Genomic DNA, 21,192 nt, shown 5'->3' with positions numbered 1-21,192 from the left:
ACAGACTCCACTAACCCAGAAATACTGCTTCAGGTTAAGAACTTTGCTTCAGGATGAGAACAGAAATCGTGCTCCGGCGGCAGCAGGAGGCCCCATTAGCTAAAGTGGTGCTTCAGGTTAAGAATAGTTTCAGGTTAAACACGGACCTCCAGAACGAATTAAGTACTTAACCCGAGGTACCACTGTATTTTGAGACTCTCACTTAGGACAGGAAAGCGTTCTTTGCAAGTCAAATCCACAGGATGCTGTTCATGGGCATAGGAACCAGGTGTGTGTGTAAATATATAAATATTTTAAACTAACTGACCCGACTCAGTTCTACCCCTCCCCCCCCCCAATGAAACATAAAGCCTTCCCCCCCATAAAAAATAATAATCCTGGCTACATCCATGATGCTGTTACATAAAAGGGCTATTCAGACTGTTCCTCTGTTTTTAAGATACTCAGAAAAGGGGATTTCTGGACTGCCTTTTCTAATAAGGACAGAGTGAACTTTCAGATCAGGTGACAGAAGCCTTACGCCTCTCATGATGGAAAATGTATGTGTATTTTAGTATGTGTATTGTGGCACATCTCTATACTCATTGGGTAGGTAGGGACTCCTTTTATCTTTAGGATTAAGGTGTTTGAATTTTAATTTGATTTGCTGCCCCACTTATTTGCAACTTCACTGTCTAAAGCAGCACACATCTGCCATGTCTCTTCCATTTGCATGTAACAAACCCATCTGTTTTTGCTTCCTGGGGCGACAAGTTCTCTATTGGGTTGAAGGTATACACACATTTTAAACGGCCACACACCCTGACTCCACTCAAAAGTGTCTATTCTTCTTAGTAGTGTTTGTGGGTTCGTATGTGTGCTGGGCATGTTCAGGGGTCGACCTCATAACATCAGGACAAGTTAATTTCCAGACCGTTGTCGCAAGAATGTTAGACACCAACTTTGACTTACAATAGAGCGCATCAGTTAAATATTGAACTGAAAAGCAAAGGTATTATTTTCTTCTTTGTCAGTGAAAAATCTTCAAAAGAATGTCCCGTTTGTAAAGTATAGGGCAAACTGTGAGCAGAGAGTTATCCTATAGTTTAGCATATGTGATTTGCCCAGCTTTTAGCTAGCTGTGGTTTATAATAACCTGTTACATTATAGCTAAGGGCTAAACTCCTCAGATGCCTTTAAACACTGGTGGGATTTGCAGTTTGGATTACATGGCAGGGGCACCATAAAAACACAGGTTGTACTTCTGCTGCAAAGGAAAGTGCTCTGTAATCTAGAGAAATTGCTTGCTTTGAATTCCTGGATTGTATACATGCAGATGAGCAAGAAGATAAATGATTGCAGGAAAGTATAGTGGTAGCTCGGGTTAAGAACTTAATTCGTTCCAGAGGTCCGTTCTTAACCTGAAACTGTTCTTAACGTGAAGCACCACTTTAGCTAATAGGGCCTCCTGCTGCTGCCGCGCCGCCAAAGCACGATTTCTGTTCTCATCCTGAGGCAAAGTTCTTAACCTGAGGTACTATTCCTGGGTTAGCGGAGTCTGTAACCTGAAGCGTATGTAACCCAAGATACCACTGTACAATAAAACGTGTTGTATAAAAACTTGGTTCTGCCTTAACATTTAGTTTATTGCAAACATTCATTCAGACACTTCCTTCATTACCCCAACAAGTGCTGGGGCACAATTGTGACACAAACTATTTTTAAAATGTTGAACTCTCCTACCTTCCCCCAGGCAGTTCTGGGAATTGTAGTTGTGAAGGTGCTGAGACCTTTTTATAACCAACCCCCAGTTCTACTCACTCTTGCAAAAGGGACTTTTCTGGACTTTTTACATGGTTTAGTTATTTGGATCATGGCATCAGTGCAGAAGGCATAAGTTTAATACTAAATAGATCCCTCAGGAATTGTCTGTGACCCTGGTACAATTTCCTATTTTGTACATGACCTAGACACAACAGCATCCTGACCTATTGCCAGCAGAAGATATTGGAGTACCAATCTCTGCATTTGCCAGACAGGTCTACCGGTCACCCTCCTATAAGTAGGAACCAGATTTAAACAGAGACAATTAAACTCTTAGGGTAAAAAAATATGATTCGGGAACTGTAAAGATAAAGATGTGGTCTTTCCCTAATTAAGGTCTTCATTTAAGCATAGATAAGCCCTTAAAGTGTGCATATCTGACCAATCAAAAATGCCACGCATGCAATTTTTTCTTTTTTAAACCAAGCTGAAAAATAAAGCAGGCCTCAGCCCTAATCATCACCGCAAACCTCATGAAAAATGGCCTTCAGCAGCTTCTGCGCTACTTCCCAGCGCTCTGGTAATGTTTTAAAGACACCAGCCAATATTCCACTGGAATGTTGGCACTTCATTAGGGACAGGCCAGATGCAAAAGCTGGCAGTGAAAGTGAATTTCTGCCCCACTTACCTGAAACATTACTCTGCATTTTTGCGAATTCAGGCACCGCACCACTAGCCTTTCTAAAGATCTAAAATGGTTTAGGATCCATTTATTCATAGGCTTTTTTGCACAAGCAACCTTTCAGGGGCCACATGGAGGTGGGGCAGGGAGCTATAAGCAAACATGGTCAGAATGTGACCGACTGCATTACAGACCCTCCAAGCGTCCCAATTTTCTGGGGACATTCCAGGAAGCCATCCCGGTTTCTGATTGGATCCCCAAATGTCCCGCCTTCCCTTAGGGACATCCCTGTTTTCTTTGGAAAAATGTTGGAGGGCATGCTGTTACCTGATTCCCGAGCCATCTGAAGGCAGCTGTGAATAAGGCCGATTTTTAATAAGTTAAAGGCTCTGTGGTTTAGACCACAGCGCCACCTGCATACTATAAAATAAATAAGGCAGTATTGTAGATGAGAAAAATTAAAATTATTATTTTCTTACCTGCACTGATGATCGTCATTGTTTGGAAGGGGAGCTTTTATCCATTTCCGCAGTCACACAATCAATCAGTAGCTGATTGCAGTCACAAAAACAAATTAACCGAAAAAGCCTCAAAAATGCAAAATAAATAGCAAAAACAAAAGCGCCAAACTTAATCCATTCTGGAAATTTGTTTGACTTCCGAAATGTTCAAAAACCAAGGCGCAACTTCTGATCGCTGCAGGCGCCCCAGAAACAATAACAGACAGCTGCATCAGACGTTCGGCTTCCGAAAAACATTTGAAAACCAGAACACTTCTGGGTTTTTGGCGTTTGAGAACCAAGGTACCATTGTTCCTAGTTCCTGAATCCAGGTACAGGCTCCCCATAGTATACCCTTAAGATATGATTTGTGAACAAAGAGACAAGGGGGAGGGGTTTCCAATTTCCTTCCTCACTGCAGAGAATATCTGAGGTCACTGGAAGAGTCAGAATGGCTTCAGGATTGCTCTCCTGTACTATTTCAGACGTGGTTTATATACTTATGTATACAGGTGGGAAAATCAAAATTGGAAACAGAATTGTTAGATCCTAAAACTAAGAATTTGTCAAGAATGTATAACTTGCTGTTGAAATGGAATACAGAGGATGAAACGGTGAAATCTGTTATGATTAAATGGGCACAAGATGTTGGACATAACATTATGATGCCTGACTGGGAACAGTTATGAAGTTTACGGCATGTAATGCCTTAAGAGAGAATATAATGAAAATGATATACAGGTGGTACATGACACCAGTCAAGCTTGCAAAAATTTATCATCTGCCCGATAATAAAGGACTTCCGGGTTGATGCGATCGGTGTAATGGCGGATTCCCTCCGAGCTCCGGAGGGAATCGGCTCCTCTGAGGACGGGTCTTGCCGCGCCGGCGACGCGGGGACCCTTAGAAACCACAGGTGCGGATACCTGTGGACCTGGTGACTCGGTGGGCACCTTAAGCGCCCCCCCTGACAGTCGAAGAGCCTTTTTAAAGGCTGCGGAGAAGGTACGGGGGGTGGCGTGGTGCTGAGAGTAAACCGCTACCTCAGTGGAGTGAAGCCGCAAGCCATTCACCGGAGAGCGTCAACTTTCTACCTGAAAATTCGATTGGATACAAACACCCCGTGAGTAGAAGAAAATTTGGACTTTTAAAAAAACCGTTATCCTTAAATCGGGCAAACGGGGGGATGTGCTAAAGGGAAGTCCGCACCCCCCCTTCATACAGGCAATTGGAAGCAAGGAGCGAAAATCTAAGATCGGGAAAAAGATTTTACGTTTACGGAAATTGGTAAGAGACTTTAATAACTTTTAAGAACAAGTTTTATCTTGTCAAGTTGTGCTGGAGGGAAGAAACGAACTTTGGAAACTTTTGTGACCCCCCCCCCCTTGGACCTGGGAGCGTCCTGCATCAATCTAGCCTTAAGGAATCGGAGTTTGACAGCTGTCAACTGAGCTGTCAAACAGCTGAACAAAGGACAAAACTGTATTACTATATATCTCTTTGGTTTAAAGGTGTTACATATAAACAGACGTGATTTGAAACAAAGTAAATAAACAATAGGGTAAAGGATTGCTGGCGTAGAACTGTGAACAATGGAAATCCCCCTAGGGGAAACCAGTGACACTACAATGGCTGCAGAAGGAAAATTACTAGCACAAATTGAGAGAGCTTCTTTTCTCGTGGGAATCTTACAAGAACAATACACGACCTTGATTTTCAAAACAAACAATCTTGCTGACGGAACTAGAGATTTGTTCTTGAGAGACTCTGTAGCTCAACCAAATATGACATCTTTGGAGGGGGTGAAGGAGGAAGTTGGAGAAGAGAAAGTGTGGAAACCTATGGTGCCAGAGAACAAAGAAACCTTTTGGATTACAAAGTATGAAGATATGAGACTGAGGAGAAAAGTGAAGGAGGAAGCCCTTGGAAACTGTGGAATTATGAAAATTAAAGGAGTAAAGAAATATAACTGGGACTTCCTCCTCTTTTCTGGCCTTTATTATCTGCAACCTGGAGGACTTTTGGTAGAACCCTGGCAACAAGTTTTCTCAATTAGGTTTGAACTGGGAGAAGAGGAAGTAACTGTAACAGACACCCTTCGAGACCTGGAAACCAGCAAAAAGGAATATCAACAGAAAAACTGGAGAGAGACTGAAATAGACTTGAGGGCTGGAGATGTGAGGAATCCTGGCTAGGAATTTTATGGAAGGATAACTACTTGGGAAGGGACAGATACCCGGGCAGGGAGGGAGGGGGGAAAACAGATTTTTGAAAAACTTTATGATTTTTGGCTATTGTAAATTCGATTTATACTTTAATATAAAAAAAAGGGGAGATTGGTATATAAATTTTGATTGATCTTAGAAACAAGGATTTATTGCATATAAGAAGATAGGGTAATAATATGGGGTTTAATAAGATGAACTAAGTTGGAGAATAAAGAGATTAAGTTTAGAGAGAGGAATAAGAACTTGCTGAATTAAATGGGGGAAGTGGGATGTATGTGGGGGGGTGGGGGGAAGTCATATATGTTGTGTGTTGTTAAAAAATTTGAAAACCCAATAAAAATTTATAAAAAAAAAAAAGATAATAAATGTTGGAAATGTAAAGAGATTGAAGGCACATTCTTTCACCTTTGGTGGACATGCCCAAAGATTAAGACCTTTTGGGAGATGATCTATAATTGAAAAAGGTATTTAAATATACCTTCCAGAAGAAACCAGAGGCCTTTCTCTTGGGCATAGTCGGCCAATTGGTGCCAAAGAAGGATAGAACTTTCTTTATGTACGCCACAACAGCAGCAAGAATACTCATCGCAAAGTATTGGAAAACACAAGATCTACCCACCCGGGAAGAATGGCAGATGAAGGTGATGGACTACATGGAAATGGCAGAGATAACTGGCAGAATCCGAGACCAAGGAGAAGAGTTGGTGGAAGAAGATTGGAAAAAAATTAAAGTTTATCTTCAGAAATATTGCAAAATTAAGGAATGTTAGAAGGAGGCTGGAATAAAAGTATGTGGTTTTAGCAGAAAAAAAGATATAAAGGATTAAGTAAAAATGAATTGGTGAAAGATTAAAACAAAGTTGGAAAGGATTTGCTGAAATATCTAATTGAACTAGAATACAAAAATGGGAGGTGTGAGGAGGTCAAGGAAGTAAGTGAATGAAAATAAGTGATGTAAAGGTTTGATTTGTTTCCCCCCCCCCCTCTTTTCTTTTCTGTTTTTGGATGATGTTTGTTTTATATGTATTGTTCTTTCTTTTCCTTTTTTGATTGTTCTTTATATTTTTTCTTTTTTTCCTGTAAACTTTTTTATAAAAAAAATCCTAATAAAAATCTATTTTAAAAAATATATATATACTTATGTATACTTATATGCATATGATTTATATATATCTGAAACCTTAGAATTCCAATAAAATAATAATAATAATAATAATAATAATAATAATAATAATAATAATAATAATGGGAAGCCCCTATTTTAATCAGAGAAATGTTGGAGGGTATGGAGAAAGTGGGATCAGCAACAGGTGTGCCCAGGGAAGGGAAGGCATGGTCGGGGGAAGGAGATGTCCTAGCCAGGGCCAGTTTAGGTTTGATGACGCCTTAAGCTACTGAAGGTAATGGGGCCCTTTATATGTCCAGCTGTCCTTTGTCAACAACAAATTGTCACTGCTTTTTGTGTTGAATATATGCTATATGCTCATTAATGGACCTAACAGGTATCTAAAGCCATTTGCACATGCAGAATCATAGCTGTCAACGTTTCCTTTTTTTTTAAGGGAAATTCCCTTATTCCGAATAGGATTCCTGGCAAGAAAAGGGAAAAGTTGACAGCTATGTGCAGAATGTAGGCACCCTATATAGAGAAATGAGCAAGCCAGTGATATTTTAGTGAGCCGGCTAGCAGGCCTTTTCTTGCACCCTAAGATCCTACACAACACAAAACACTGTTGCTGTATGTAGGTTTTATTTTATTTGTTTCCCATCTTACATTTTGGAAATGTACATCCAGTTTTCCCCCATTATATTTTATTTGTTTCCCATCTTACATTTTGGAAATGTACATCCAGTTTTCCCATTATATTTTATTTGTTTCCCATCTTACATTTTGGAAATGTACATCCAGTTTTCCCCCATTATATTTTATTTGCTTTCCATCTTACATTTTGGAAATGTACATCCAGTTTTCCCCCCATTATATTTTATTTGTTTCCCATCTTACATTTTGGAAATGTACATCCAGTTTTCCCCCCATTATATTTTATTTGCTTTCCATCTTACATTTTGGAAATGTACATCCAGTTTCCCCCCCCATTATATTTTATTTGTTTCCCATCTTACATTTTGGAAATGTACATCCAGTTTCCCCCCATTATATTTTATTTGTTTCCCATCTTACATTTTGGAAATGTACATCCAGTTTCCCCCCCCATGATATTTTATTTGTTTCCCATCTTACGTTTTGGAAACGTACATCCAGTTTTCCCCCATTATATTTTTGGGGGTCCCCAAGAGAGGGGGGCCCTAAACTAGAGCTTTGCTTAGCTTATACGTCAATCCGGCGCTGCTCAGAGAGGAGCTCAATCCGGCGCTGCAAACGACAATCGGGTTTTTATTATGAACTGATCGGGTTTCGTTTGATGGATTGATCCTGGGTGGCTTCGATTCGGTCTGAGCCGGCGGCGCTGGGAAGCAGCTCCGCCTTCCTCCGAGCGCCAGGCGGCCCCGTCGGGCCGGGGGAAGTGCTCGCTTGGCCTCGCCTGGAAGTGAGGCGCGCCAGGCCGGGCTGGGCTGCGCTTCCCCGGCGCACCATGTCCCGGCGCGGCGAGGGCGGAGGCCCGAAGCGGCACCGGAGCCGCAGCGAGTCGTCGTCGTTGCCCGGCGGCAGCCCGGCCGGCTCCAGCAGCCGAGGCCACGAGCGGAAGGAGCAGAAGAGGAAGAAGCGGGAAGTGCAGCACATTCAGCAGATCCAGCATCTGGAGTCCTTGTAAGGCTGGGGGGGGGTCGCTGGGGGGGGCGGCTTGAACCCTCCGCCTTCCTCCGAGGCGAATCCAGACATCCCCCAAACTGAACCCTCCAAATGTTTGGGGACTACAACTCCCAACATCCCCTGCTAGCAGGTCCAGTGGGCAGGGATGATGGGAATTGTAGTCTCAAAAAAACACCCGGAGGGTCAAGGAAATCTGGTCTGTGCAAATGTTCTAGCTCTGAAGGGGATCCTTTAGCTCAGGGGTGCTCTCTTATTCCGCCCCCCCCCCATCAAGGGGTCAGGCATAGGCAAACTCAGCCCTCCAGATGTTTGGGGACTACAACTCCCATCATCCCTGACCACTGGTCCTGTTAGCTGGGGATGACGGGAGTTGTAGTCCCAAAATAACTGGAGGGCCGAGTTTGGGGATGCCTGAGTTTGGGGGGGGGGGGCGGCTTGAAATCTCCGCCTTCCTCCGAGGGCAGCGGGGAGGCGCACGGCATCCCTCACCCGAATCCAGACATCCCCAAACTTAACCCTCCAAATGTTTGGGGACTACAACTCCCAGCATCCCCTGCTAGCAGGACCAGTGGTCAAGGATGATGGGAATTGTAGTCTCAAAAAAAACATCCGGAGGGTCAAGGAAATCTGGTCTGTGCAAATGTTCTAGCTCTGAAGGGGATCCTTTAGCTCAGGGGTGCTCTCTTATTCCGCCCCCCCCCCCAATCAAGGGGTCAGGCATAGGCAAACTCAGCCCTCCAGATGTTTGGGGACTACAACTCCCATCATCCCTGACCACTGGTCCTGTTAGCTGGGGATGACGGGAGTTGTAGTCCCAAAATAACTGGAGGGCCGAGTTTGGGGATGCCTGAGTTTGGGGGGGGGGCGGCTTGAAATCTCCGCCTTCCTCCGAGGGCAGCGGGGAGGCGCACGGCATCCCGAATCCAGACATCCCCCAAACTGAACCCTCCAAATGTTTGGGGACTACAACTCCCAGCATCCCCTGCTAGCAGGACCAGTGGTCAAGGATGATGGGAATTGTAGTCTCAAAAAACATCCGGCGGGTCAAGGAAATCTGGTCTGTGCAAATGTTCTAGCTCTGAAGGGGATCCTTTAGCTCAGGGGTGCTCTCTTATTCCGCCCCCCCCATCAAGGGGTCAGGCATAGGCAAACTCGGCCCTCCAGATGTTTGGGGACTACAACTCCCATCATCCCTGACCACTGGTCCTGTTAGCTGGGGATGACGGGAGTTGTAGTCCCAAAATAACTGGAGGGCCGAGTTTGGGGATGCCTGAGTTTGGGGGGCGGCTTGAAATCTCCGCCTTCCTCCGAGGGCAGCGGGGAGGCGCACGGCATCCCGAATCCAGACATCCCCAAACTTAACCCTCCAAATGTTTGGGGACTACAACTCCCAGCATCCCCTGCTAGCAGGACCAGTGGTCAAGGATGATGGGAATTGTAGTCTCAAAAAACATCCGGAGGGTCAAGGAAATCTGGTCTGTGCAAATGTTCTAGCTCTGAAGGGGATCCTTTAGCTCAGGGGTGCTCTCTTATTCCCCCCCCCCCCATCAAGGGGTCAGGCATAGGCAAACTCAGCCCTCCAGATGTTTTGGGACTACAAAAATAACTGGAGGGCCGAGTTTGGGGATGCCTGAGTTTGGGGGGCGGCTTGAAATCTCCGCCTTCCTCCGAGGGCAGCGGGGAGGCGCACGGCATCCCTCACCCGAATCCAGACATCCCCAAACTTAACCCTCCAAATGTTTTGGGACTACAACTCCCAGCATCCCCTGCTAGCAGGACCAGTGGTCAAGGATGATGGGAATTGTAGTCTCAAAAAACATCCGGAGGGTCAAGGAAATCTGGTCTGTGCAAATGTTCTAGCTCTGAAGGGGATCCTTTAGCTCAGGGGTGCTCTCTTATCCCCCCCCCCATCAAGGGGTCAGGCATAGGCAAACTCGGCCCTCCAGATGTTTTGGGACTACAAAAATAACTGGAGGGCCGAGTTTGGGGATGCCTGAGTTTGGGGGGGCGGCTTGAAATCTCCGCCTTCCTCCGAGGGCAGCGGGGAGGCGCACGGCATCCTGAATCCAGACATCCCCAAACTTAACCCTCCAAATGTTTGGGGACTACAACTCCCATCATCCCCTGCTAGCAGGTCCAGTGGTCAAGGATGATGGGAATTGTAGCCTCAAAAAACATCCGGCGGGTCAAGGAAATCTGGTCTGTGCAAATGTTCTAGCTCTGAAGGGGATCCTTTAGCTCAGGGGTGCTCTCTTATCCCCCCCCCCCCATTAAGGGGTCAGGCATAGGCAAACTCAGCCCTCCAGATGTTTGGGGACTACAACTCCCATCATCCCTGACCACTGGTCCTGTTAGCTGGGGATGACGGGAGTTGTAGTCCCAAAATAACTGGAGGGCCGAGTTTGGGGATGCCTGAGTTTGGGGGGCGGCTTGAAATCTCCGCCTTCCTCTGAGGGCAGCGGGGAGGCGCACGGCATCCCTCACCCGAATCCAGACATCCCCAAACTTAACCCTCCAAAGTTTTGGGGACTACAACTCCCAGCATCCCCTGCTAGCAGGACCAGTGGTCAAGGATGATGGGAATTGTAGTCTCAAAACATCTGGAGGGTCAAGGAAATCTGGTCTGTGCAAATGTTCTAGCTCTGAAGGGGATCCTTTAGCTCAGGGGTGCTCTCTTACTCCGCCCCGCCCCCCACCAAGGGGTCAGGCATAGGCAAACTCAGCCCTCCAGATGTTTTGGGACTACAAAAATAACTGGAGGGCCGAGTTTGGGGATGCCTGAGTTTGGGGGGGCGGCTTGAAATCTCCGCCTTCCTCCGAGGGCAGCGGGGAGGCGCACGGCGTCCTGAATCCAGACATCCCCAAACTTAACCCTCCAAATGTTTGGGGACTACAACTCCCAGCATCCCCTGCTAGCAGGACCAGTGGTCAAGGATGATGGGAATTGTAGTCTCAAAAAACATCCGGAGTGTCAAGGAAATCTGGTCTGTGCAAATGTTCTAGCTCTGAAGGGGATCCTTTAGCTCAGGGGTGCTCTCTTATTCCCCCCCCCCCCAATCAAGGGGTCAGGCATAGGCAAACTCGGCCCTCCAGATGTTTTGGGACTACAAAAATAACTGGAGGGCCGAGTTTGGGGATGCCTGAGTTTGGGGGGGGGCGGCTTGAAATCTCCGCCTTCCTCCGAGGGCAGCGGGGAGGCGCACGGCATCCCGAATCCAGACATCCCCAAACTTAACCCTCCAAATGTTTTGGGACTACAACTCCCAGCATCCCCTGCTAGCAGGACCAGTGGTCAAGGATGATGGGAATTGTAGTCTCAAAACATCTGGAGGGTCAAGGAAATCTGGTCTGTGCAAATGTTCTAGCTCTGAAGGGGATCCTTTAGCTCAGGGGTGCTCTCTTATTCCGCCCCCCCCATCAAGGGGTCAGGCATAGGCAAACTCAGCCCTCCAGATGTTTTGGGACTACAAAAATAACTGGAGGGCCGAGTTTGGGATGCCTGAGTTTGGGGGGGCGGCTTGAAATCTCCGCCTTCCTCCGAGGGCAGCGGGGAGGCGCACGGCATCCTGAATCCAGACATCCCCAAACTTAACCCTCCAAATGTTTGGGGACTACAACTCCCATCATCCCTTGCTAGCAGGCCAGTGGGCAGGGATGATGGGAATTGTAATAATAATAATAATAATAATAATAATAATAATAATAATAATAATAATTTATTATTTGTACCCCGCCCATCTGGCTGGGTTTCCCCAGCCACTCTGGGCGGCTTCCATAAAAACCAGAAATACACTAAAATATCACAGATTAAAAACTTCCCTGAACAGGGCTGCCTTAAGATGTCTTCTGAATGTCAAGTAGTTATTTATCGCTTTGACATCTGATGGGAGGGCATTCCACAAGGCGGTCTCAAAAACAAGGCGGTCTCAAAAACATTGTAGTCTCAAAAACATCTAGAGGGTCGAGGAAATCTGGTCTGTGCAAATGTTCTAGCTCTGAAGGGGATCCTTTAGCTCAGGGGTGCTCTCTTATTCCCCCCCCCCCATCAAGGGGTCAGGCATAGGCAAACTCGGCCCTCCAGATGTTTGGAGACTACAATTCCCATCATCCCTGACCACTGGTCCTGTTAGCTGGGGATGATGGGAGTTGTAGTCCCAAAATAACCGGAGGGCCGAGTTTGGGGGCGGCTTGAAATCTCCGCCTTCCTCCGAGGGCAGCGGGGAGGCGCACGGCATCCCGAATCCAGACATCCCCAAACTTAACCCTCCAAATGTTTTGGGACTACAACTCCCATCATCCCTAGCTAGCAGGCCAGTGGGCAGGGATGATGGGAATTGTAGTCTCAAAAAACATCTAGAGGGTCGAGGAAATCTGGTCTGTGCAAATGTTCTAGCTCTGAAGGGGATCCTTTAGCTCAGGGTGCTCTCTTATTCCCCCCCCCCCCATCAAGGGGTCAGGCATAGGCAAACTCGGCCCTCCAGATGTTTGGGGACTACAATTCCCATCATCCCTGACCACTGGTCCTGTTAGCTGGGGATGATGGGAGTTGTAGTCCCAAAATAACCGGAGGGCCGAGTTTGGGGGCGGCTTGAAATCTCCGCCTTCCTCCGAGGGCAGCGGGGAGGCGCACGGCATCCTGAATCCAGACATCCCCAAACTTAACCCTCCAAATGTTTGGGGACTACAACTCCCATCATCCCTAGCTAGCAGGACCAGCGGGCAGGGATGATGGGAATTGTAGTCTCAAAAACATCTGGAGGGTCGAGGGTGCCTACATTCTTCATGTGCAAATGGCTTTAAATACCTATTAGGTCCATAAATTACCATATAGCATATATTCAACACAAAAAAACAGCAGCAATTTGTTGTTGACCAAGGACAGCTGGACATATAAACGGCCCCATTACCTTCAGTAAGGGCCGCATCAAGCCTAAATCTGGCCCTGCCCCCCGAATCCCGGGAAGTGGCTGAGCTGCTTTTCTCAGAAATCTTAACAAACTACAGATAGATATAGATGATAGATAAGATAGATAGATATGTGCATACATATACACACACTACCACCTATTCCCTTGACAGGATTCAAGACGGCTTGCTGATAAAATACGAACAGTCAGAAACACAGGAAAAAACAATTACATATTTTTCGCCTTCGTTTTTATTATTACGTATTTCGTGTTTTTGTCTCATATGTTCATTCCGTGAACTGCCCCGAGATCTTTGGATGAAGGGTGGTTTCATAAATAATAGCAATAATAATAATAATTGTTAGCTTCAGCTATTTCTGTCTGTCTGGGTTTCTTTTATACATGCACACGTGTATAATTTATTAAAACCATACAAATACAATAAAAAACAGCACAGCACCAGACCTTTTCATTAAAAGCAGTCAGTTCCCAAAACGCTGTTTTAACAAGAAAGCATTTGTTCAGCTGTTGGTGGAAGGACAGGAAGCAATAAAATTGCTGGCATATTTGCAAAGCCAAGCAGGGTCCAGTAAGGTTAGGGTCCCAGGTGTTGTGATTTCTGCATTGCCAGGGGTTGGACATTCTAGCTTCTGCAGGGAGGGAGTTCCAGCATCTAGGAGTAGCCGCTGAGAAGTTCCCAATATTCTTTTTGGGGGTGTTTGTGGAAATGTTCCCTCCTTTCTAGACATAGCCTTAGTGATCACAGGAAGTGATCAAAGGTTTAAATCCTGTCTAGTGCTGTTTTTATTTACCCATTCTGACTTTGTCGATCAGAGTTGCTATTTTGCTGTCAAATTAGCACAGCCACCTGTATCCATGAAATGGCATCGCTTCAAATCCATGACACAGAATTTTATTTTATTTTTAAAAGGAACAGGCAGGCTGCTTAAAGTCAATATTACATTTCTGCCACTAAAAAAAAAAAAACACACAAAAGCTTTCAAAATTTCTCATTTGTGGCAAGATGGTGAAAATAAATATTGTTTTCTCAGAGATGGCTGCATTATGTCTGACAAATAGGTTGTTGCTTGAAATAGTTTCTGGGATATAGCCATTTTCAGCCAAACTCAGATCAAGATTTGCAGTTATCCTGAACTCTGTAACATACCAGGGGGTACCTTTTTTTTCTTTTCTTTTTTCTTAATACCATTACCAGCATCAACAGATAGTTGAGGCCTTTTTGATGTTGCTTCAAGATTTCTCGTTTATTAAATCATATTTTACTATGTATTATTACACTACTGTTTGGAGTTGATGAGTTGGTTTGAGATTTTAATAAGGATGCTTTTTATTAGCTGCTTATGATCAAGTATCTTATATTTTTACTTGTAAACCAGTTTGTGACTTTTGTGAAAAATAAATGACATAAATAATAAGCCCGCTTGCTGTGGTTCTCCCTATCCACTTTAGATAAGGGAGGGGGGACTGAGTGACAGGTGTTAAAAAAACATTACCCCCTTCTCTATTTTTGCTTCAGCTGAACTTTCTGCATTGCTTTGTATTTTTTTTTTTATGACACTAAAGATATATTTTCAATCTTTTTTCAGCTATGAGAAACTTCCTCCAGGGTTTATTAAGGTAGGTTGGGTAGCTTGTAAAACTGTTCTTTAAAAAAAATATGAAAATACAGTAAACCAGGAATAAAGATGGAGTTTCTCTACCACTTTATACAAAAAGAAACCTTGAAGTGTTTTACACAAAATATAACTGAGGGACACACACACAATATGTAAAAATACAGCGCAAGGCTTGAAAAGCTTAATGAAACTAGAGTAAAACTATACTTATCTGTGGTATAGATAAAATTGAATTAGATGGGGGGTTGAATTAGATGACCCCAAAGCTCCCTATTGCAATCTCATGTACCCTGAGGTGAGTGAGTTTGTTTGTGGCAGCCATGTAGTTAACAGATTGGAATTGGAAGCCAAATTCTTTACTCAGCCTGCCTAGATGTCTTGGTTCACACACCGGCCTGGTTCTGCAGAATTTGAAGGAAGCCCTTTTAAAAGGTCTGCCTTTCTCCAGAAGTGCAAACCATAAGTCTGAATTGGTTGTGGGCTAAAAAGTTGGAGGAGATAGCAGATCTGCTGTAAGAAATGAAGAGTGACTTGCAGTCCGTCCCACCTCGCAGGGGTGTAGGTTAGACCAGTTCGTCCCATTTTGTTTTTGCGGCTTCATTTCATTTGATTTGCTTCTTTTTCGTACAGGAAGATGAGACTAAACCGGAGGACTGCATTCCTGACGTTCCTGGCAATGAAAATGCCCGAGAATTCCTTGCCCACGCCCCAACCAAAGGGCTTTGGATGCCTTTGGGGAAGGAGGTCAAAGTTATGCAATGTGAGTGAGCAAAGTAGATTTCTGTGCAGCTTTTGGGGAATGGGGAACAAAGAATGAATGGCTTTGCTGGCTGGGGCTGATGGGAATTGTAGTTCAAAAATCTGTAGAGGACCAAGTTGATGGCAAGCTGGACTTGACAGGCTGGAGAGAAGGAATGAGGATTCAGAGGCAGGAGTCAGCTGATATGCAGACAAGGAAGTCCTAGAAGGGTTTAGGAAAATCTTGGCAGAAGAGGCAATGGCTTCTCTTTTCTTGCTGTCATTTTTCATATTGCACTTCTGGTACGGCAGCTTTGACCATTCCTGGACCAGGAAAGCTTGACCACCGCAGTTCAGGTACTGGTGATTTCGAGACTGGATTTCTGCAATGTACTCTATCAATAATAATATAGTGGTGCCTCGGGACGTGGGTGGTGCTGTGGGTAAAACCTCAGCACCTAGGACTTGCCGATCGTCAGGTCGGCGGTTCGAATCCCCACGGCGGGGTGAGCTCCCGTTGCTCGGTCCCAGCGCCTGCCAACCTAGCAGTTCGAAAGCACCCCTGGGTGCAAGTAGATAAATAGGGACTGCTTACTAGCGGGAAGGTAAACGGCGTTTCTGTGTGCTGCGCTGGTGCTGGCTCGCCAGATGCAGCTTGTCACGCTGGCCACGTGACCCGGAAGTGTCTCCGGACAGCGCTGGCCCCCGGCCTCTTAAGCGAGATGGGCGCACAACCCCCGAGTCGGACATGACTGGCTCATACGGGCTGGGGTACCTTTACCTTTACCTCGGGTTAAGTACTTAATTCGTTCCGGAGGTCCGTTCTTAACCTGAAACTGTTCTTAACCTGAAGCACCACTTTAGCTAATGGGGCCTCCTGCTGCCGCCACACCGCTGGAGCACGATTTCTGTTCTCATCCTGAAGCAAAGTTCTTAACCCGAGGTACTATTTCTGGGTTAGGGGAGTCTGTAACCTGAAGCATATGTAACCTGAAGCATATGTAACCCAAGATACCACTGTAATTGTTGTTGTTGTTGTTGTTGTTGTTTAATTTCTATACTGCCCTATACCCGAAGGTCTCAGATAAAATACATAAAATCAAAACAAAACCCAACAACCCAACAAAAAAACCCCAAAAGAGCCAGGATATATTTTTTTTAAGGAGCCAGCATTTTAAAAAAGGGTACAGGATGTAGATCAAGTCAGGCAAAGGCCTAGTCAAAAAGGAACGTTTTTGCCTGGTGCCTAAAGGTGTATAGTGAAGGTGCCAGGCAAACTTCCCTGGGGAGAGCATTCCACAGACCACAGACGGGGAGCCACTGCAGAGAAGGCCCCGTTCTCGTGTTGCCACCCTTCTGACCTCTTGCTGAGGAGGTACACAAAGAAGGGCCTCAGAAGATGATATCAGGGTCCAGGTAGGTTCATATGGGAAGAGGCAGTCCTTGAGGTATCGTGGTCCTGAGCCATCTATGTGGGCTTACCACAGTCAATGCAGAATGCTGCAGCACGGTTGCTGATAGCTTGTAGCATCTCTACTCAGCAGATCTACGCTGGCTGCTGATTCAGTACTTGGACATGTTGGAAGTGATACTGTTGGTATATGAAGCCTTATACAGCTAGGAACCAGTTTACCTGTGTGATCGCCTTGCGCCATTTGTGCCAACTTGTCTGCTTTGAACTGACTGAAAGACCACATCTGTGAGGGCAAAAGAAGCCCCAGAGAGACCAGAGGCTCAGTGGGGCTTTGTTTAGGCTGCTGAGCCATCCCATCTAACGGCCATTTTTACAGCCCCAGAGCTGCAAATATAGTGGTGGGTATTTTTGGATATAGTATTTTTTTGTCTGGATTAGAGAGAGAATGGCAGAGAAGGCATTTAGAGGGTGCACCCCAATTTATGCAATTTCACTTATGTGCAGGGCCGTAGCTAGGGAGTGGTGAGGTGCCCCCCCCTGCCAGGGGCTCAGGTGAGGGGGGGGGCAAAACTGGCTAAAATATGTCCATAAATAGTAAAGGTAAAGAGACCCCTGACCATTAGGTCCAGTCGTGACCGACTCTGGGGTTACGGCGCTCATCTCGCTTTATTGGCCGAGGGAGCCAGCGTACAGCTTCCGGGTCATGTGGCCAGCATGACTAAGCTGCTTCTGGCGAACCAGAGCAGCGCACGGAAACGCCGTTTACCTTCCTACCAGAGCAGTACCTATTTATCTATTTGCACTTTGACATGCTTTCGAACTGCTAGGTTGGCAGGAGCAGGGACCGAGCAACGAGAGCTCACCCCGTCGCGGGGATTCGAACCGCCAACCTTCTGATCGGCAAGTCCTAGGCTCTGTGGTTTAACCCACAGCTCCATCCTCGTCCCATGTCCATAAATATTCTATAAAGAAAAATATTTATTGTTGCCTCATAAGAAAAGGTTTTAAATAGAGGGTGAATTGAATGGGTGGAGTGGGGGGGGGGTTGGAGGAGAGGGAGAAAGAGCAGCTAATTTGTCCATGGCTAGGGGGTGCAAGATCTATGGCTCTGCTTACGTGCCCTGTGCCCCTGAATGTAACCCCCGGGTAAGGGGTGGGGGGAAATGCTGTAATCTTTTTCAGTGCCTGCTTAAAACAGAGTGCGGGGGGCATGTCAGTCTTGCTCTATATGTGCTCTCATACCACAACTGCCTTCCCTCTGCAGGACAAGGGCAGGGAGAAATCTGGTCATGTGAGGGCAAGCAACTAATGGTCAGTGCTTCATTTTGTAAAGAAAAGCCAATCATTTTTAGATACTGGGTTTGAAAGGTACTGAATATTTACTTTTTGGGGGCACAGCACTATGTTAATATTTCTCATTTCTCCCTCAAGGCTGGAGATGTAAACGTTATGGACACAGAACGGGAGACAAAGAATGCCCATTCTTTATTAAAGGCAACCAGAAGCTAGAACAGTTCAGAGTAGTAAGTAAAACATTGCGGCATTAGTTTATTAATGATGTTTTTGAAAATTCTGCTACGTTAAGAGTGTCTGAATTCTTTCTTTTAACGAGGGAACTTTGTATCTTCTGCAGTGTGCTGTTAGGTAGAGGTAGGATTTCCCCCATCTAATATTCCCTACTGCTGCTTTTAAGGTTTTTATCCCCAGCTTGGTAATGAAACAGTAAAGAAGCCCAGATGTAAGAAAAAAACAGTTGAGAAGGGGAACTTATAAGAGAGAGTTTGCAAGTGCAAAATGGGTAAGGCACCTATTCAATTGATTCATTCATTGATTTTAGATGCCTATACCTCTTGGTTCTGACTCTAAATTAAAGAAGAGCAGTTAATATGGATAAAACAATCACCAATGATTCTTCATGAGGACATAGGCTGGCAAGGTCTTTGCTTGAATCCTTAGGAAACAGCAATTATTTAAAAACAAATCAATTGCAAGTTATTCTATTGGGCACTGAGCTTCCCTCCCCCTTTTTCTTTAAAGGCACACGAAGACCCCATGTATGATATTATAAGGGAAAATAAACGCCATGAGAAGGAAATGCGGTAAGACTGATTCCTGTTTTAATCTGGGTCCATGCATCCAATAATAACCACAGTCATAATAGCACTCAGTCAGTCAGGCACATAGCCAAAGGCTGCCGCAATGTACACATATAATAGCACTCTATAGAGTGTTTGGAGGCCTCCATATGCTATAGCAGGGGTCAGCAACCTTTTTCAGCCGTGGGCCGGTCCACCGTCCTTCAGACCATGGGGTGGGCCAGACTATATTTTGAAGGAAAAAATAATGAACGAATTCTTATGCCCCACAAATAACCCAGAGAGGCATTTGAAATAAAAGGACACATTCGACTCATGTAAAAACACACTGATTCCCGGCTGGATTTAGAAGGCGTTTGGGCCGGATCCGGCCCCCAGGCCTTAGGTTGCCTACCCCTGTGCTATAGGAACATAGGAAGCTGTCTTCAATGCATCAGACCATTGGGTGCTTCCAGCTCTGTATTTTCTGCACTGATTTGCAGAGGCTCTCCAGGGTTTCAGAAAAGGAGACATTTCCAGGCCTACCTGGAGACCTCAGGGATTGAACCTTCTGTAAAGCAAATGCTTTACCAGTGAGTTACACCCCTTCCCTAATAATAATCAGTTTTCAAAAAAATCAGTCTTACCCTCAGGCCAGGGCATGTGTTTGAGTGAGGCTGAGATTACCAGTTATGCATATTTTTTTTAACCCAGGGGAACTTTTGATTCAAAGCTCAGTGTGTCTGCCACTACATTTCAGTAGCTCATTTAATGGTGATGGTTTGAAAAGTTCAGTGTTGCTTTCAAGGGTAGAGACCTCCACTTTTCCTGTCATAATTTCCATTTCCATTTAAGACTACCACCCACCTAAAAAACAAAACTACAGGGGGTTTGCCCTGCCAGGCAAAAGGGGGAATTTGATCTTGTGTTCATTGGCCATTTGTACATTTAGGATACAACAGTTGAAGCAGCTGCTAGAGGATTCCACTTCGGATGAAGAAGGCAGCAGCAGCGGCAGCAGCTCCAGCTCTTCGGGATATAAAGGAAAACACAAGAGGAAGAGGAAGAGGAAAGAAAAGAAGAAGAAGAAGAAGAAGAAAAAGCACAAATCTTCTAAACCAAGCAAGAGGTCCAAAGTGCATTGAGGAGACTTGTGGCAAGCTTGCAATATCTTGCGAAGCATTCGGAGAACAATTCTCTGCAAAGGGCGTGTTTTAGGTGCTCCTTGGTGTCATTTTGTGAGTCGTCCTATCAGGTCTCCCCCACTGTCCCTCCACATTGCATTTTTCTCATTGTTTGGGTTTGACAAAGTTTGGTACTTTGAGCACAGAGGGCTGTACCTGAGATAAAGAGCCTCTGGCGTCTTAAATGTTTTTCTCTCCACCCCTTGCAACTTCCCTTTTTGGCAGTTCTTGGGCCCTGTTGTGTCCCCGCCCTCCCCCCCCAAATTTTTTTAGCCTCCTGAGAGGTCAAAAATTAAATCTAGAATTTTCAGGCAGGGGGAAGCTGCCAGTGGAGAAGCTAGGCACACAGCTCCCAAGGCGTAGAGAAGTGCCCCGTGGTATTTCCTGGAGAATATGGAGAAAGGAATTCCTTTAGTGGCATGTAAACAAGGCCTCTGTGGTCCTGCACAGCCAATACCTGGGCTTTGTTGAAGGAAGACTAACAAGGAATGCCTCTGGCCACTCGGTTTGAGGCAATACAATGGGAAAAATCGAGAGAACTACAAAGGAACTTGGTGTGACCTTCACTCCAATTGCCTGTACTGTAGTTGACTTTCTATTATTGTACAGAACAGTGTGATTAAACACAGATCACAGTATTGTGGAAACTGGTTTGTTTTCTGCCATTGGGAGGAAATGTCTTCATGGCTGCAATTGGACAGTGTAAACATTTTTGCTTTAACTTAATGCCAGCCTGTAAAATAGGTGACCCACTCAGCCAACTGCAATCCAGCAGCCTTATATGACAGACGAGGGCCTCTTCAAATCTCCTGTTTGGGCCGTCTTCTTGGAACTGTAGCAGAAGGGGTCGTCAAGCAATGGAACAGGGTTAGTGGTCTGCATTCAGCTTGCAGGATCACAAGCTGTAGAGAACCAGATTTAAAGCTCTCTGTCCCATGTGAATTATGGCACAGTTTTGTTTTGTCTGATAATTCCATACTTGAAAGCGTCGTGTATATGATGTAACATAGGGAGCCACAACAAGCCTTTTCTGTTCACAGGGCAAAATGATGCAAATTTTGCATATGATGCCATCTTCAAGCAGTAATTTTAAAGAGGTGTGCTTCATCATACCAAAAGCATATAACAGGATTGGCATTACTACAATTGAAATCTAGACTTAAAATTTCAGTCGTGCTTTTTCCTGCAAATATCATTATGCAGAGCACATAAAATAGCTCTGCTGCCCTATGGAACTGAACCCTTAAGCGTTAAAAATAATCTTGCTGCTATGTTTTTAAAATAATAAGCAGCAAACAGGTTGACTGCTAG

General features: G+C 45.3%; 1 protein-coding gene across 1 annotated transcript; it reads left to right on the top strand.

Moving 5' to 3' along the window:
• Window positions 1–7,731: 7,731 nt before the first annotated feature.
• Window positions 7,732–20,519, top strand: RP9 (RP9 pre-mRNA splicing factor). Its single transcript, XM_081834863.1, has 6 exons — window positions 7,732–7,923; window positions 14,441–14,471; window positions 15,101–15,230; window positions 18,054–18,145; window positions 18,660–18,721; window positions 19,650–20,519. Exons 1-6 carry the CDS (start codon window positions 7,748–7,750, stop codon window positions 19,840–19,842), a joined length of 684 nt encoding a protein of 227 aa, XP_081690989.1. The 5' UTR covers window positions 7,732–7,747; the 3' UTR covers window positions 19,843–20,519.
• Window positions 20,520–21,192: the final 673 nt, after the last annotated feature.

Source organism: Podarcis erhardii, assembly GCF_964252035.2.
Source record: "Podarcis erhardii genome assembly, chromosome: 12".
Classification (NCBI taxonomy): domain Eukaryota; kingdom Metazoa; phylum Chordata; class Lepidosauria; order Squamata; family Lacertidae; genus Podarcis; species Podarcis erhardii.
This window is presented reverse-complemented; position numbering and strand designations above follow the sequence as displayed.